This window comes from Saccopteryx leptura, chromosome 2, assembly GCF_036850995.1.
Source record: "Saccopteryx leptura isolate mSacLep1 chromosome 2, mSacLep1_pri_phased_curated, whole genome shotgun sequence".
NCBI lineage: Eukaryota > Metazoa > Chordata > Mammalia > Chiroptera > Emballonuridae > Saccopteryx > Saccopteryx leptura.
Window position 1 is genome coordinate 158,335,359 of NC_089504.1, and position 18,558 is coordinate 158,353,916.

Below are 18,558 nucleotides of genomic sequence, written 5' to 3' on the forward strand. Positions count from 1 at the left end.
AAGTTTTACTATAACTAAGAGATGTTTTACTGCCTGTGTTTTCTTCTAGGAGTTTTATGATTTCAAGTCTTATATTTAACTCTTTAATCCATTTTGAGGTTATTCTTATATATGCTGTGAGAAGGTGGTCTAGTTAATTTTTTTTCATATATCTGTTCAATTTTTCATACACCATTTGTTGAATAGACTGTCTTTACCCCATTATATGTTCTTGCCTCCTTTGTCAAATACTAATTTACTGTATCCGTGTGGGTTCTTTTTTATGGCCCATTTCTGGGTACTCTATTCTGCGTGTATTTTTTATTTATTTATTTATTTATTTTACAGAGGCAGAGATAGACAGGGACAGACAGGAACGGAGAGAGATGAGAAGCATCAATCATCAGTTTCTCGTTGCGACTTCTTAGTTGTTCATTGATTGCTTTCTCACATGTGCCTTGACTGCGGGCCTTCAGCAGACTGAGTAACCCCTTGCTGGAGCCAGCGACCTTGGGTCTAAGCTGGTGAGCTCTTTGCTCAAGCCAGATGAGCCCGCGCTCAAGCTGGCGACCTCGGGGTCTCGAACCTGGGTCCTTCCGCATCCCAGTCCGATGCTCTATCCACTGCGCCACCACCTGGTCAGGCTCTGCGTGTATTTTTATGCAAATACATTGCTGTTTTGATTACTAGAACCTTGTAGTATAGTTTGAAATACCAGGTAGCGTAATACTTTCGATTTCATTCTTTCTTCAAGATTGCTGTGACTTGATGTGAATTATTTCTGAGGTAGCTTATTTTACATGTTTTCAAATACAATACTTAAGGATTAATAAGAATATATATTTCAGGTAATCAATTTAGATTGGAATCAATTTAGAATTATTAGTTATTTGAGTTCTGAGACAAACATGGATAAATTTGTTTTAGTCTTTTATTTTTACTTATCACTTAGATAAATGGTAAAGTGAGGTGATAGCACATGATATGAGAGCAAGCAGGATGACATTGAGTTGAACGTTATTTCTAGAACATTTGCATAATCAGGACAAATAAGGGTAGCAAACTAAAGGGGACTTTATTTTCTTTTTGCATACATTATAAGTATGACTGTCAACTCTTGACTTAAAAATTTAATTCAAGATTCAATTTAGTTTTTTTTTCCTTCACCTCTTGCCTCCCCAAATGTGCAGGTGAAGAAACAAGGTGTTTCAGCTATGTCCTATCATCTAATCATATGCCATGGGACAAAGTTGGGCAAAAATGTAGAAACATGTTTCTTATGAGATCATTTGACAGGAATAGAGTTAACCATCAATACTTTCTGCTAATTTCTATCTTGCTCCCTTGGGGAATAGATTGTACTCTATCTTTGAATCCTCAGGGCCTCATTTCCCAATTAGATGTTTGGACTGAGCTGAGGTATAAACCAGAAACCATTCATTTATCTGTCTCCAAGGTCTCTAACTTTAAATAAAAGGAGAAGAGGCCTAGCGTGCGGAGGACCCGGGTTCGATTCCAGCCAGGGCACACAGGAGAAGCGCCCATTTGCTTCTCCACCCCTCCGCCGCGCTTTCCTCTCTGTCTCTTCCCCTCCCGCAGCCAAGGCTCCATTGGAGCAAAGATGGCCCGGGCGCTGGGGATGGCTCTGTGGCCTCTGCCCCAGGCGCTAGAGTGGCTCTGGTCGCAACATGGCGACGCCCAGGATGGGCAGAGCATCGCCCCCTGGTGGGCAGAGCGTCGCCCCATGGTGGGCGTGCCGGGTGGATCCCGGTCGGGCGCATGCGGGAGTCTGTCTGACTGTCTCTCCCTGTTTCCAGCTTCAGAAAAAATGAAAAAAAAATAAAATAAAATAAATAAAATAAAAGGAGAAGAGTTTGCCACTGTCTTACTTGGCCAGGTCTCTTTCCAGTGGTAGTTCTAAAAACAATAATAGTTATTTTCTGAGTATTACATGTGATACATTAGGACTTTAAAAAAGGATAATATTTGGTCTTTAGTTAGCCTCATTAGGGAGTAGGGCAAAAGAAAAAGAGATTGAAACATTTGAGGACAACAATGCAGATGCAGAATGAATCTGGTCAGAATTTACTGTGGTCATGTAGCTATATCTCATTTATTAACCAGTATCTTTTGTTGTCATTATCTATTAATACATAGCTCCAAAAGGCTTTAAATTCATTTTAGGGTAAAAACTCATAAACACTTGTTTGTATTTCTTCCTTTAAGTGCCTAAAATCAGACCTTGAATATGTTAATTAGTGAAATACCTAAAGGGTAAGTTTTTCTTCTAAAATCTTACTCTGCTTCAACAATAGTAAAAGAATATTCACATATGAGTGATACTTCTCTTGATTCTAGGTTATCCAGACTTTGAAGTTATCATTTGAGAGTGAACTGTCACAAGTTAGCACTCTAAAGCTAAGGAACTCACCAAGGTAAATATGGCATAATTTTGGAAAACATAACAAGTATAAAAATGTATTAGAATCTACATTTATTAAAATAGCAAGCAATTATAAATTTAAAATTTGAATCATAGATGTTTCCCAAGTTAGTAACTAAATTAAAATTAATTTATGGTAAGAAAGTTGTTAGATAACGTCAGAGTAATGGTGGTATGAGAGGTACCCTTGATCTCTCCCCTTGAAATTTCAAAAAATTGAACAGCTATAACTCAGCAAAGGAATCCCAGCTGGGCTTGCAGTCTTGCCTGAAAGATCCACACACCCAATCGACTAAAGGTGGGAAGGGTAAAAAATGGGGGTGGAAGATAAGATGCCCTGATGGTTGGCTCCAGAGAGGGGAGAAGCCCAGTCTAGTCTGGCTTTAGTCATCCAGGCCTCTGGAGAGGGGAGAAATGCATAGTGACTGGGTTTCTGTCTGCAAGGGCTCTGGAGAAGGGAGAGGCCCAGTGACTGCATTTTCTTCCACTGAGAGGAGCGAAGAGATTGAGGGGTATGTGATGTGACACTGAACTAAAGCAGCAGAGTGTGGGACATCAACCATGTTCTCACAATTGACCCACAGCCCACACTCGGACAGAGACACAAAAATACAAAGTGTGGCCCCTCAGCCTCCCAGATATGGCCTCCCTCCCCTCACAGGTAAGGAAATTGACAGAGACATACCACACAGCTGAAAAACAGAGGTTCTCTGTGTCTGGTTCCCTGCTCTTTTCATATGCAGGGAGGAACCTGGGAGCCTGAGATTGCCATTGCTGCAGCCATAAAGCCCTCATAAAACCCACCTATAATCACTGCAGCCTCGTCTTGACCTTTGCGACAGCAGCTTCTCAGCCGAGTTCAGCCTGGTATTTTACAGAGCTAAAACTTGTAATACATTGCCACCTACTATAAAAAGATAAAAACCCTCTCAGAAATACTTTCTTCTACTTTTTTGTTTTTCTTTAGTTCTTTTTGTGGTTGTTTTATCATTTGTATTTGATTATTGCTTTTTTTGGTTTTTGTTTTGTGCAGTCATTTTTTAAATTTCTAAATTCTTTTTATTTTATTTACAGTGACAGAGAGTCAGAGAGAGGGATAGATAGGGACAGATAGACAGGAACGGAGAGAGATGAGAAGCATCAATCATTAGTTTTTCATTGCGACACCTTAGTTGTTCATTGATTGCTTTCTCATGTGTCTTGACCATGGGGCTGCAGCAGACCAAGTAACTTCTTGCTTGAGCCAGCAACCTTGGGTCCAAGCTGGTGAGCTTTTGCTCAAACCAGATGAGCCTGCGCTCAAGCTGGTGACCTCAGGGTCTCGAACCTGGGTCCTCCGCATCCCAGTTCGACGCTCTATCCACTGCGCCCTGTGAGGTCAGGCAAAATTCATTTTTATTTTTACATGTTTTTGTTGTTCTTTGCTTGATTTTTCTTTTTTGTGACAGAGACAGAGAGAGAAGAACAGATAAGGACAGACAGACAGGAAGGGAGAGAGATGAGAAGCATCAATTCTTTGTTGCAGCACCTTAGTTGTTCATTGATTGCTTTCTCATATGTGCCTTGACCAGGGGGCTACAGCAGACCAAGTGAACCATTGGTCAAGCCAGCAACCTTGGGTCCGAGCTGGTGAGCTTTGCTCAAACCAGATGAGCTAACATTTGTGATGGCGACCTCGGGGTTTCGATCCTTGGTCTTCTGCATCCCAGTCCTATGCTCTATTTACTGTGCCACCGCCTGGTCAGGCTTTGCTTGATTTTTAAACAATATCACTCTCAAATGCCCTCAAGGCAGAAAAAAAAGAATACTAGGACTACCCAAGAAAGAGACATAGTTCAGAAAGAAAATAAAAAATCTTCAGAAAGCAATCTCAGTCACATGGAAATCTTGGAGTTAAATGACAGAGAATTCAAAGTAAAAGTTCTGAAAATCCTTAAGGAGATGCAGGAACACACCAATAGGCTACTTAATGAACTCAGAAAATAAATACCTCACCAAGGAGATAGAAACTTTAAAGACAAAGATGAAGAACTCAATATATGAATTGAAAAATGACCTACCAAGTTTAGCTAATACAACAAGCCAAATAGAGGAGAGAATCAGTGACATCAAAGATGTCACAACTAGCCTGATCAGGCAGTGGTGCAGTGGATAGAGCGTTGGACTGGGATGCAGAGGACCCAGGTTTGAGACCCCGAGTCACCAGCTTGAGCGTGGACTCATCTGGTTTGAGCAAAAAGCCCACCAGCTTAGACCCAAGGTCACTGGCTCCAGCAAAGGGTTGTTCAGTCTGCTGAAGGCCCGCAGTCAGGGCACATATGAGAAAGCAATCAATGGGCAACTAGGGTGTTGCAACACGCAGTGAGGAACTAATGATTGGTGCTTCTCATCTCTCTCCGTTCCTGTCTGTCTGTCCCTGTCTATCCCTCTCTCTGACTCACTCTCAGTCTCTGTAAAAAATAAATAAATAATTAATTAAAATTAAAAAAAATGTCACAACTAGAGATGATATAGAAGAGAGAGAGAGACTCAAGAATTTAAAAATCTGAGAGAGCTCTACAAGAATTGTCTGACTCCATTAGAAAGAACATTATAGGAATAATGGATATTTAAGAAGAAGAAGAGAGGGAAAAGGGGATAGAGAGCCATTGAAACAAATAATTGATGTGAGTTTCCAAACCCTATGGAAAGAGTTAGGTTCTTGAACCTAAGAAGCAAATAGAACACCTAGTTACCTCAGTCAAAACAAGCCTTCTCCAAGGTACATTGTAATAAAAATGTCAAAAATCATTGACAAAGAAAGAATCCTCAAGGCTTCTAGGGAAAATAAGAACGTAACGTATAAAGAAAGGGCCATTAGGTTATCATCAGACTTCCCAGCAGAAACTCTACAAACACAAAAGAAAAGAACAAAAGGAGACACAGAGCTACCAGAAAACAAAACATACAATGGCTACAGGAAATCCACATATTTCAATAATTACCCTAAATATAAATAGACTAAACTCATCAATAAAAAGGCAGAGAAGCAGGTTGTATCAAAAAGCAAAACCCAACCATGAGGCCCTGGCCGGTTGGCTCAGCGGTAGAGCATCGGCCTGGCGTGCAGGGGACCTGGGTTCGATTCCTGGCCAGGGCACACAGGAGAGGCGCCCATTTGCTTCTCCACCCCCCCCCTCCTTCCTCTCTGTCTCTCTCTTCCCTTCCCGCAGCCAAGGCTGCATTGGAGCAAAGATGGCCCCGGGCGCTGGGGATGGCTCCTTGGCCTCTGCCCCAGGCGCTAGAGTGGCTCTGGTCGCAGCAGAGCGATGCCCCGGAGGGGCAGAGCATCACCCCGTGGTGGGCAGAGCGTCGCCCCTGGTGGGCGTGCCGGGTGGATCCTGATCGGGCGCATGTGGGAGTCTGTCTGGCTGTCTCTCCCTGTTTCCAGCTTCAGAAAAATACAAAAAAAAAACAAAAAAAAAAACCCAACCATGAACTGCCTTCAGGAGATACATCTAAGCCTCAGGGACAAAAGTAGACTCAAAGAAAAAGTTTGAAAACAATTCTGGGAAAAGCAGGTGTAGCCATATTTATATCTGGTGATTTGAACTTCAAGACAGCAAAGGTACTGAGGCAAAGATGGATATTTCATAATGATAAAAGGGACACTATATCAGGAAGATACAATACTTCTTAATATATATGCACCAAATCAGGGAGCACCAAAATATATACAGCATCTACTAACAGATCTAAAAATAGAAAGAGATAGAAATGCAGTCATACTCAAAGGGGACCTATCCACTGAGTGGGTAGATCTTAACACACTGTTGATGGCATTAGATAGATAATGCAAACAAAATCAATAAGGAAATAGCCTTAAATGACACATTAAACAAAACAGACATAATAGACATTTATAGAACATTTTATCCCAGAACATCAGATTATATCTTCTTTTCCAGTGTGCATGGAACATTCTCAGGGAAAATCCTATGTTGGGCCACAAAACCAACCTCAACAAATTTAAGAAGATTGACATACGAAGCATATTCTTTGACCATAGGTTTTGAAATTAGAATTCAACTGCAAAAATAGGAAGTAAAGAAATCCGCAGCCTGACTATGTGGTGGCTCAGTGGTAGAGAGTCGACCTGGTGTGCAGGAGTCCCAGGTTCGATTCCTGGCCAGGGCACACAGGAGAGGCGCCCATCTGCTTCTCTACCCCTCGCCCTCTCCTTCCTCTCTGTCTCTCTCTTCCCCTCCTGCAGCCAGGGCTCCATTGGAGCAGGGTTGACCCGGTTACTGAGGATGGCTCTATGGCCTCTGCCTCAGGCACTAGAATGGCTCTGGTTGCAACAGAGCGACGCCCCAGATGGGCAGAGCATTGCCCCCTGGTGGGCGTGCTGGGTGGATCCCGGTCAGGTGCCTGCAGGAATCTGTCTGGCTGCCTCCCCGTTTTCAGCTTCAGAAAAATACAAAAAAATAAATGGGGAGAGGATCTGAACAGACACTTCTCCCAAAAAGACATACAAATGACCATCATATATATATGATGAAAAGATATATATATATGAAAAGATGCTCAACTTCACTAGCTATTTGAGAAATGCAAATCAAAATAATACCACCTCACACCTGTCAGACTGGCCATTATCAACAAGACAGGTAGTAACAGGTGTTGGAGAGGCTGTGTAGAAAAAGGAACCTGAATTTAGTGCCAGTAGGAATGTAAACTGGTATACCCATTATGGAAAAAAGTATAGTGGTTTCTTAAAAAATTAAGAATAGAATTGCCATATGACCCAGCAATCCTTCTACTGGGTATCTATACCCAAAACTCGAAAACATTGATATGTAAAGACACACGCACTCCCATGTTCATCGCAGCATTATTCACAGTGGCCAAGGCATGGAAACAACTAAAGTGTCCCTCAACAGGGGATTAGATAAAGAAGAAATGGTACATATATCGTATATACAATGGAATATTATTCAGTCATAAAAAATGATGACATATTGCCATTTACAACAACATGGATGGACCTTGAGAACATTATACTGAGTGAAATAAGTAAATCAGGAAAAAGCTAAAAACTGTATGATTCCACACATAGGTGGGATGTAAAACTGAGATACATGGACATAGATAAAAGTGTGAAGTAGTTACCAGGGGAGGGGGTCTGAGAGTAGGGTAATGAAGAGGGACAAATATAGGTTTCGCATGGGTGGGATATAAAACTGAGATTCATGGACATAAATAAAAGTGAAATGGTTAGCTAGGGGAAAGGGCAAGGGGAGGGGAAAAAAGAGGGACAAATATACAGTCACAGAAAATGATTTGACTTCAGGTGGTAAGCATGTAGAACAGTCAGCAGCTTAAAGGCTATAGAAATGGTCACCAAAACCCTGTGTACTCTTGTTGATCAATGTCATCTCATTAAATTTAATTTCAAAATAAAACATTTTTTTAAAAAGTAGAAAGTTATTTCAATGTTCTATCTTTTAGAGTTTTAATGTTTGTTTATCTTAGAGAGAGAGGGAGAGAGAAAGAAATATTGATATGTTGTTCCACTTACTCATGCATTCATTGGTTGATTCTAGTATGTGCCCTCAGCAGAAATTGAATCCACAACCTTGGAGTATTGTCTTTTTGAGTTTTTAATGTCAGCACTGATTTTTATTCAGAGACATTAATAAATGTGTATTAGAACATTTACTTATATACTGGTGTTTATTGCAGGCTGAATATGCATTGCAGTGAGATCATCTCTATGTTGAAAAATATAAAAATGGACTTTGAAGACTCAACAAAGTATGTATTTATAAGAATGACAATATACTATTAGTGACAGGGCCTAAGAGATAAGAAATTTGATATGTCATACAGTGTGTATGATTCAAAAGATGAAAACAAAGAACAAAATAGTTTTTATCAGTTATATTCTATGTAAAATAGAATAGAAAGACCTAGAAGGGATCAGTATTCAATGATAAAGTGTCATTGTTATTTCTTGACATTCATTCGTTCAGCCGGCATTGAACACTGATTTTGTGCTGGGCATTAACACCCTGGCTGTTGAGATATAATATATGTCAGAGAAATTACAAGAAGTAGAGGATGACACATGTAAGAAATAAAGTGCATAATTGCTATAATGGTAATAAATGCAGAGTTTAGTGGAGATGCAAAAGAAGGGGATTGTCAGTTCTTCTGGGGATAACAAGGGACCTGGGAAAAGGAGATTTTCTTTTCCCTCATCCATGAAAAATGAGTAGCAATTGGAAAGGAGGACAAAAGGGAGGCAGGCATCTTAGCAGAAAGACGTGTGTGCAGTGAGATACTACATTCAGGAAACTGCATTTGCAGAGAGTACATAGAAAATAAATTCTAAAAACTTTATATGCTATACAGAGTTGTTTGAGCTTACCACATGTGGCCATTTAAATTTAAGCACAGGTGAATTAAAACTAAGTGAATTGAGAAATTCAGCTCCTCGCATTTCAAGTCTTAGTAGCCACATGTGGTTCATGTCTCCCATATTGGACAGCACAGCACATTTTTATGATCACAAAAGTTCTGTTGGGCAGCACAGTGGTAGACAAACCACTGAAAGATTTTCAGCATGAAAGTAAAAGTAATTAAAATTTAAAAGTTAACTCTGTTGTCATTTAGAGGATTATTTGGAAGAGGATGAGGTTGAAAGCTAAAGGATCAGTTGGGCTATTTTATCAATATCAGCAAATGATGAGGAAACAAATAACACTGGGGTGTAATAGATATGACAAATGCTAAGTAGAAAATGGATAAAACTCGATAATTGAGTGTAAGCAGTGAGGAAGAGGGAAGCACCCTCAGTGATTTACAGATCTGGCTTTGGTGACTAAATTCATGGATTGTGGTGTTACTCACCAAGACTGGGAATAAGGAATAAAAGTTGGGAGGGGAAGAGAGTAGGTCTGTTGAGTTACTGTTGTCTACCAGGTATTGGGGAGAAATGTCCAGATGGCATTTGGCTATTTGTGCAGAATCTGAAGGCGAGGTCTTAGACTTGATTCTGGGTTTAGGAATAGTCAGAATATAGATGGTTTATAAACCCCGCAAGGAGATAAGTTTATTCATTCATAGGTGGTGTCTCTAGGGAAATTGCCTCCTCCAAGAGGGATAACATTCATTACCATGGGGAACTAAAGAGAGTCTAACCCATGGTCTTGCAAGCTCAGAAACAGATGAACTAAGCCAGAAGAACTCAGAGAAGCTGACATAGAGTCAGAATGCCAGTTTATCAACTTAATGGGCAGAGACCAGAATACCTAGTGTTGGCCTTCTTTTCTAATATCCAGACAAATACAAGAAGTCAGATTATTAGAAGTTGCTTTGTTTATTCTTGTTTGGAATAAAGGGAATGAGATTAATTAATTGGCTTAATAGCATTAGGTCTAGATAGCCTATTGCATTCTTGGCTACCACAGAGAAGACCTTCCCAGAGGACATTGGCTCAAGTCAACTTTCTCCATTATGGATTCTTGCTCTATTTTTTCCTCTGTGACTTTACTTTTGTGCATTCATGGATAATCACCATCCTGTCAATCAGTGCATTCTTTTAGAGAGAAGCAAATGGTTACTTTTCTTGTATGCCTTGACCAGGAATTGAACCCAAGACATCCATATGCTACGCCAATGCTCTGTTCACTGAGCCAACCAGCCAGGGCTTCCTCTACTTTGTTTTTCAGCCAGTGAATTATAAGAAGAAATAATCTTAGCATAATTTAAAGTGAAACACCTAAGCCCCTGGTTGGCAAACCGCGGCTAGTGAGCCACATGCAGCTCTTTGGCCCTTTGAGTGTGGCTCTTCCACAAAATACCACGTGTGGGCACTACCTCGATAAGGAATATACCTACCTATGTAGTTTAAGTTTAAAAAATATGACTCTCAAAAGAAATTTCGATCATTGTACTGCTGATATTTGGCTCTGTTGACTAATGAGTTTGCCGACCACTGACCTAAGCCGAGTCAGAATGACTTTTGAAAACCTGTGTCTGCTGCTCTTTTAGGACCTTATATCACTGTGGTGTGACTGTCAAGCTTTTTCTTCAGCTTTGCATTGATTACACCTCTTGTTGCCCTTTTACAACCCTTGGGCTGAGAATGGGCCAGTTTTGGGAGGCGGGAGTAATAGAAATGTTCTAATAGATTGTGGTGATGGTTGCACAATTCTGTGAATTTAGTAAAAACTAGTGAATTTTTTTGTGTGTGTAAATTATATAACAAAGCTGTTTAAAAAGTACCCTGGGCACTTGTGCAGCTTGACCCCTTTGTATGGGTCACAAGCAAATGGCTTGAGGTTGGACTTAGAGACTTTATGAAGTGATTTAAAGTAGCCATGTGGGCCTGACCTGTGGTGGCGCAGTGGATAAAGCATCGACCTGGAAATGCTGAGGTCACCGGTTTGAAACCCTGGGCTTGCCTGGTCAAGGCACATATGGGAGTTGATGCTTCCAGCTCCTTCCCCCTTCTCTCTCTCTGTCTCTCTCTCTCTCTCCCTCTCTGTCTCTCTCCTCTCTAAAAATAAATAAATAAAAATAAATAAATTTGTACTTTAAAGTAGCCATGAGCCTCTGTGTTTTCAACAGATGTGATCCCCAAGAAAATGGAATTGGCCAAAATGTTCAAAAGAAATGTAACCTCGAAAAGGAATTTTCTTGCCATACATTTCCATCACCAGCAAATAAAATGGTTGGCATGTCTGTCCTGAGTAATGAAACCTTGTCACCTGCTTTGCAACCAGAAACCTATGATGCACATTTGGAAGCAAAAAACATACAGCCACAGAAAGAAGTTGTTACAACAACATCCCCTAAAACCATTGCTGCTCTACCTCAGATGGAATCTAGCCCTGATGTGATCATTGAAGAAATTATTGAAGAAAACCTGGAAAGTGAGTGACAGTACAAAAGCAGGGAAACTACATCGAGTCTTTAATTAGAAACAAAGTTCGTACCTTCTGTCCCTCAACTTTACAGAAAGGAAATGCAGTTAGTTTACAACACTGTCCTACTTTCAGTTTTCTTAGGATAATTTTTATTTTTAATACAATAGTTAAACTCTGAGATGTAAATTTAATATTATTTGATTTATGTAGAGTATTTGACTTTCTAGTGTTTCATATAATAAACCTTGTATAAAAGATGAAAATATAAATAACATTTGTAGAAGCAGTATCATGACTATCCTTAAATTTAAGAACAACTTCTCTTAAATCTTTGATATAATTTGTTATAAAATGAACTATCATGAATATAATAGCATTTCTTCTGTAACACTTAACTGTATTGTAATTATTTGCTTAGGTTTCCAGTGTTGGTATCCTCTCCACTAACATGAGAGTGTGATACTACTGTGTGTAGTTACTCTTACCAGTCTTTTTGAGGACCATTTTTAAGATGTAACTCATTCTCTTTGCCGCAACACTCATCCGTTTCATTGATTGACTCTCCTGAATGACATTTGGGTACAGAAAAAGAACATGCTGTTTTTTCTCATTTCTATTGTATTATCATCTCATGTCTCAGTGAGTTAACAGGCTCTCCTGACTTTACCTACTGATAAAGGGGTCTTGCTATTCCAGTATTTTCCAATTCAAGTACAGCTTTTTAAACAATAGTATGTGCCCTTGTCAGCTTAAAAAAAAATTAGTACAATTGCCTTTATTTCCTATTTTCAAGAAGCAAGCATCACAGATGATCTTATGGAGACACCCAGCTATCCAAAGAAGCCTCTTCATAAAAAACCATCTGTTCCTTTTGGATCAAAATTAGGTATTTTAACTACTCTGAAATTGATGTTGTGGAGTTTGCTGTATGTATAGTAAGTCTTATGTAGCGTAAGGCAATGAGTAAAATGAATTTTACTGATAACTAAAACTTCTTCCTTTTCATGTTAAAAGATACAGTTATGGCCCTGGCCGGTTGGCTCAGTGGTAGAGCGTCGGTCTGGCGTGCAGAAGTCCCGGGTTCGATTCCCGGCCAGGGCACACAGGAGAAGCACCCATTTGCTTCTCCACCCCTCCCCCTCTCCTTCCTCTCTGTCTCTCTCTTCCCCTCCCACAGCCGAGGCTCCATTGGAGCAGGGATGGCCCAGGTGCTGGGGATGGCTCCTTGGCCTCTGCCCCAGGCGCTAGAGTGGCTCTGGTCGCGACGGAGCAACGCCCCAGAGGGGCAGAGCATCGCCCCCTGGTGGGCAGAGCGTCGCCCCTGGTGGGCGTGCCAGGTGGATCCCGGTCGGGCACATGCGGGAGACTTTCCCCGTTTCCAGCTTCAGAAAAATACAAAAAAAAAAAAAAAAAAAAAAGATACAGTTATTGGCAAAAATAGTTCTGAAATTTATAGTACTTCTCTCAACTGTCTTCGCAGTTACACATATTCCTTTACCCATCCTCAATATAGATATTTTTTCTAATCTGTATTGGATAATTAAAATGATTCATTCACTCATTTTTTATCTGTACTTGGGTATATCCAATTCCAGTCCTTTTGGTCTTTCCTTTTTAACATTTTTACTAGATAAAACATCTACATTGTATAAAAATTAAATGTTTGTATTAAGATACCCTGTGAAACTTTCCCCCTAAACTTTCAGAGTTTCTTTATGCATATACAAACAGAAATACATATATTATTTTTCTAACTTTTGGGGTTTTTTATTATTTTACACAAAACATAGCATACCTATTAATACCTAGAAGAAAGAAATGAAAAGAAAAAAGAAGATTCTTAACTTTATACTCTGGAGATCTTTTTATATCAGTAGCAACATTTAGCTTGATTACTGTTTCATACAAGAAATTCCTCACTGTGTTTTATACTCTTTCTGACCCCTACGTCCATCAACACACACATGTCTTCCCCTAAATGCTGCTCAATATGTTGACTTTGCCCATTTTTTTCTACACCTCTCTGACCTGGTAAGATTTGGGATTCAGAGTGACTGTGAGCTAATTATTGGTTCTTTCGGTATAGTATAAATTAAACAGGATTTTGTGGGTTGTAGTAGAAACCTAATCCAGCAATGGGTTTCTGAGTTCCAAATATGTTCATAAATTAACTTGGAAGCTTTGTTGCAATATAAGGTTATTATGGCATATAACTTACTTTAAAATCTACCACATGACTGCAATTCTACTAACTTAATATGTTTTGTAAGTAAAATAAAATATTTGCAGTTCAGGCAGCTAAAGAATTCTTTGTCGAAGGTATGATCTAGTTCTTTTAACAGACTAGTTACTATTTTTGTTTGGCCTCTTGTGGGACTTAAGTATTCGAGAGTTTGCAGTGCCACAAAACACTCTGCTTTTAGAGCAGTTTTTCCCAACTGCTGGTCTGCCAAAAATTTTGTGCCAGTCCATGAAAGAGTTAATCACCCTGAGGTTGTATGTATGTCTATACATACATACATGATATATAGACATACATACACATATATATGTGTATATATGTAAGTATGTATATATTTGCATATGTATATATTTTGTTTTAGTGAGGGAGAGAGCGATAGACAGGAAAGGAGAGAGATGAGAAGCATCAATTCATAGTTGTGGCACCTTAGTTGTTCACTGATAGCTTTCTCGTATGTGCCTTGAGGGGGGGTTCAGCTGAGTCAGTGACCCCTTGTTCAAGCCAGTGACCTTGGGCTTCAAGCCAACCACCTTTGGGCTCAAGCCAACGACTTTTGGGCTCAAGCCAGTGACCATGGGGTCATGTCTCTGATCCCGTGATCTAGCTGGTGACCCTGCGCTCAAGCCAGCTTCCTTGAGATTTGGAATCTGCATCCTTAGCGACCCAAGTCGACGCTCAATCCACTGTGCCACTGCCTGGTCAGGTTGGATATATGTATTACATATCATACAACATCCTGGTAGTTAACTCTTTCTCAGACCAGTGGTTGAAAAACACTGTTTTAGAGGCTATTGCATACTCAGTTTTTGTGAATTTTTTCTTAACTTATGGTTTATTAAAGTGGTTTAAATATTCTTATCCAGGTTCTCCAGAGCTAGTTTTTGTAACTCATGTAATACATCCTTGCCACTTCTACATTCGGAAGTATTCACAAGTAAATGATGCAGCAGTATTGGAACAGATGGTGAATCAATTTTGCAATAAGAGTTTACACCTTGACCCTTCAGACGTTTTGGAACTAGGTAATGAAATATTACTTCAAGTCAAACTGTCAAATTTATGCAGATATTGTAATATTTGGCCAACCCATGTAAATTTATTATAATACAGATTTTTCCTCTAAGCATCCAGTTTTGGAATTAACATAAGTCAAATTTTGTTATGTAAGTTAGCTAAATATTAAAATTGAACACAGTGAGGCCCTGGCCGGTTGGCTCAGTGGTAGAGCGTCGGCCTGGCGTTCAGGAGTCCTGGGTTTGATTCCCGGCCAGGGCACACAGGAGAAGTGCCCATCTGCTTCTCCACCCCTTCCCCTCTCCTTCCTCTCTGTCTCCCTCTTCCCCTCCCGCAGCCAAGGCTCCATTGGAGCAAAAAGTTGGCCCGGGTGCTGAGGATGGCTCCATAGCCTCTGCCTCAGGCGCTAGAATGACTCTGGTTGCAAAAGAGCAACGCCCAGATGGGCAGAGCATCACCCCCTGGTGGGCATGCCGGGTGGATCCTGGTCAGGTGCATGCGGGAGTCTGTCTGACTGCTTCCCCATTTCCAACTTCAGAAGAATACAAAAAAAAAAAAAAATTGAACACAGTGAGATATGTACAAAAACTCCATTATGGAGGAAAATGAGTTTTGTTTAAGTGACGAAACCCAGGACAGAAGAGTTATGTAGTTTGCCCCCTTGTCTCCTGGGGAAATTGTTCCTCTAAGATGATTCCTCATAGTGTGCTGACAGCCCCTTGCCATCCACACGCAATTGTTGAGGATATTGTTGAACACTTGATGAGATGCAGGAAGATGGCAACATCCATTTTCTGGGCCTCATGGAGCATAGTTGGGAAATTTAATCAGCCCATCCTTAAGCTGGCTTGAGCGCAGGGTCACCAGCTTGATCACGGGATCTGAGAGTATGTGTAATTTGCCAGAATTGAAGCTTTGATTACATGTATTTTTCTTACAATCCTATTGACTAAATTTGATTATACTCTCTGTATTAAGATGAAACTATAATTTGTTTGACTTATTAAGAGAGCGTTTTTCTTATTATATAACTAATACCAAAAAGTATTATCTGGCCCTGGCCAGTTTGCTCAGTGGTAGAGCGTCGGCCTGGCGTGCAGAGGTCCCGGGTTCGATTCCCAGCCAGGGCACACAGGAGAAGCGCCCATCTGCTTCTCCACCCCTCCCCTCTCCTTCCTCTCTGTCTCTCTCTTCCCCTCCCGCAGCGAGGCTCCATTGGAGCAAAGATGGCCCGGGCACTGGGGATGGCTCCTTGGCCTCTGCCCCAGGCACTAGAGTGGCTCTGGTCGTGACAGAGCGATGCCCCAGAGGGGCAGAGCATCGCCCCCTGGTGGGCGTGCTGGGTGGATCCCGGTCGGGTGCATGCGGGAGTCTGTCTGACTGTCTCTCCCCGTTTCCAGCTTCAGAAAAATACAAAAAAAAAAAAAAAGTATTATCTGTTTAGCATTGTATAGTAGTTCTTTAAAAGTGTGATTAACTCACATCTGTGTAGTTTAACAGAATATTAGAAGCCTAGGATCATCATATACTTTTGACAAAAAGTATTAATAATTTTAATACCAAAAATAACACTTAAATCATGAGTATCTAAGAGGAGGTAAGTGTAATATTAAACTTAGTTTTTATGGCTGCAAATAATTCTCCAAAATTTAATACATGCCCAAAAGAGCTCAGCTTACATTCAGAAAATGTCCTAAGAAAAGCAAAGTCACCCTTTGTTTTAAATTAAGAAAAATTATTATTTTACCGTTAAGTATACATGATTTATTTTTTAATTTTATTTAGAAAATTAACAAGGTGAAATTTATTAGTAAGAGTACATAGCTTTCAGTTAAATATTTCTATAGCATTTGAACTATTATGTTGTATACCCATCACCTAAAGTCAAATCATTTTCCGTCACCTTATATTTGTCCCTCTTTACATGCTTCCTACCACCCAGTCCGCCACCACTTTCTCTCAAGTCCCCTTCCCCCTGGTAACTACTTGACTTTTATCTATGTCTAAGAGTCTGTTTTATATCCCACCTATGTGTGAAATCATAAGGTTCTTAGCTTTTTCTGATTTACTTATTTCACTCAGTATAATGTTCTCGAGGTCCATCATGTTGTCGTAAATGTCACTATGTCATCATTTCTTATCAGTGAGTAGTATTCCATGGTATATATGTACCATATCTTCTTTATCCAGTCCTCTATCAAGGGACACTTTGGTTGTTTTCATGTCTTGGCCACTGTGAATAATGCTACGATTAACATGGGGCTGCATGTGTCTTTTTGTACCAATGTTTTTGAGTTTTGGGCGTAGATACCCAGTAGAAGGATTGCTGGGTCATGTGGTAATTCTATTCTTAATTTTTTGAGGAAGCATCATACTTTCTTCCATAATTGTTATACTAATTTGCATGTCCACCAGCAGTGAATGAGGATTCCTTTTTCTCCACAGCCTCTCTAACACTTGTTTATTACCTGTCTTGTTGATAATAGCCAATCTAACATGTGTGAGGTGGTATCTCATTGTCGTTTTGATTTGCATTTCTCAAATAGCTAGAGAAAATGAGCATCTTTTCATATATCTATTGGCCATTTATATGTCCTCTTGGGAAAAGTGTCTGTTCGGGTCCTCTCCTCATTTTTTAATTAGATTGTTTATTTGTTTGTTGCTGAGCTTTTTTTTTTCTTTTTCTTTTTTTTTCTGAAGCTGGAAACAGGGAGAGACAGTCAGACAGACTTCCGCATGCTCCCGACCGGGATCCACCCGGCACGCCCACCAGGGGCGACGCTCTGCCCACCAGGGGGCGATGCTCTGCCCATCCTGGGCGTCGCCATGTTGCGACCAGAGCCACTCTAGCGCCTGAGGCAGAGGCCACAGAGCCATCCCCAGCGCCCGGGCCATCTTTGCTCCAATGGAGCCTTGGCTGCGGGAGGGGAAGAGAAAGACAGAGAGGAAAGCGTGGCGGAGGGGTGGAGAAGCAAATGGGCGCTTCTCCTGTGTGCCCTGGCCGGGAATCGAACCCCGGGTCCTCCACACGCTAGGCCGACGCTCTACCGCTGAGCCAACCAGCCAGGGCTGTTGCTGAGCTTTGTGAATTCTTTATATATTTTAGATATTGACCCTTTATTGAAGGTGTTTGCAAATATCATCACCCATTGAGTTGACTGCCTATTTGTTTTGTTGTCAGTTTCTTTTACTGTGCAGAAGCTGTTTAGTTTGATATAGTCTTATTTATTTATTTTTTGCCTTTGTGGTCAAATTTGTAGACTGTTTTCTGCAGCCAAGGTCCATGAGCTTAGTACCTATGTTTTTTTCTATGTAATTTATTGTTTCAGATCTTATATTGTATTTAAGGTATTTGACCCATTTTGAATTAGTTTTTGTGCAGGGGAACAAACTGTAGACAAGTTTCATTCTTTTGCATGTGGCTTTCCAGTTTTCTCAGCACCATTTATTGAAGAGGCTTTCTTTCTCCATTGTGTGTTTTTGGCTCCTTTGTCAAAGATGATTTGTCCATATACATGTGATTTTATTTCTGGTCTCAATTCTGTTCCGTTGGTCTGTATGTCTATTTTTCTTGCCAATACTATGATGTCTTGATTATTGTAGCTCTATTGAAATCAGATAGTGTGATAACTCTGGCTTCATTCTTTTTTCTCAGGATTGTTTTTGCTATTCAGGGTTTTTTATGATTCCATACAAACCTGGTAAATTTCTTTGTTGTTGTTCTATTGCTTTAAAAAATTGACTTTGGGATTTTGATGCAGATTGCATTAAAGTTTTATATTGCTTTGGGTAATATGGCCATTTTAATTATGTTGATTCTTCCAATCCAAAAACATGGAATAATTTTTCATTTATTGTCCTTTTCAATTTCTTTCAATAATGTTTTATAATTTTCAGTATATAGGTCCTTCATATTTTTTAAGTTTACTCCTTGGTATTTATTGTTGTTGCAATTGTAAAAGGAA

General features: G+C 40.2%; 1 protein-coding gene across 1 annotated transcript in view; it reads left to right on the top strand.

The window, feature by feature from the left end:
• The window catches only part of RNF17 (ring finger protein 17), a 162,140-nt gene that overhangs the window by 54,310 nt on the left and 89,272 nt on the right, over positions 1–18,558 (top strand). The window contains exons 8-12 of the mRNA XM_066365810.1: positions 2,338–2,414; positions 8,147–8,218; positions 11,039–11,343; positions 12,131–12,223; positions 14,443–14,601. Coding sequence (XP_066221907.1) covers positions 2,338–2,414; positions 8,147–8,218; positions 11,039–11,343; positions 12,131–12,223; positions 14,443–14,601 — 706 coding nt within the window. The remainder of the gene's footprint in view (positions 1–2,337; positions 2,415–8,146; positions 8,219–11,038; positions 11,344–12,130; positions 12,224–14,442; positions 14,602–18,558) is intronic.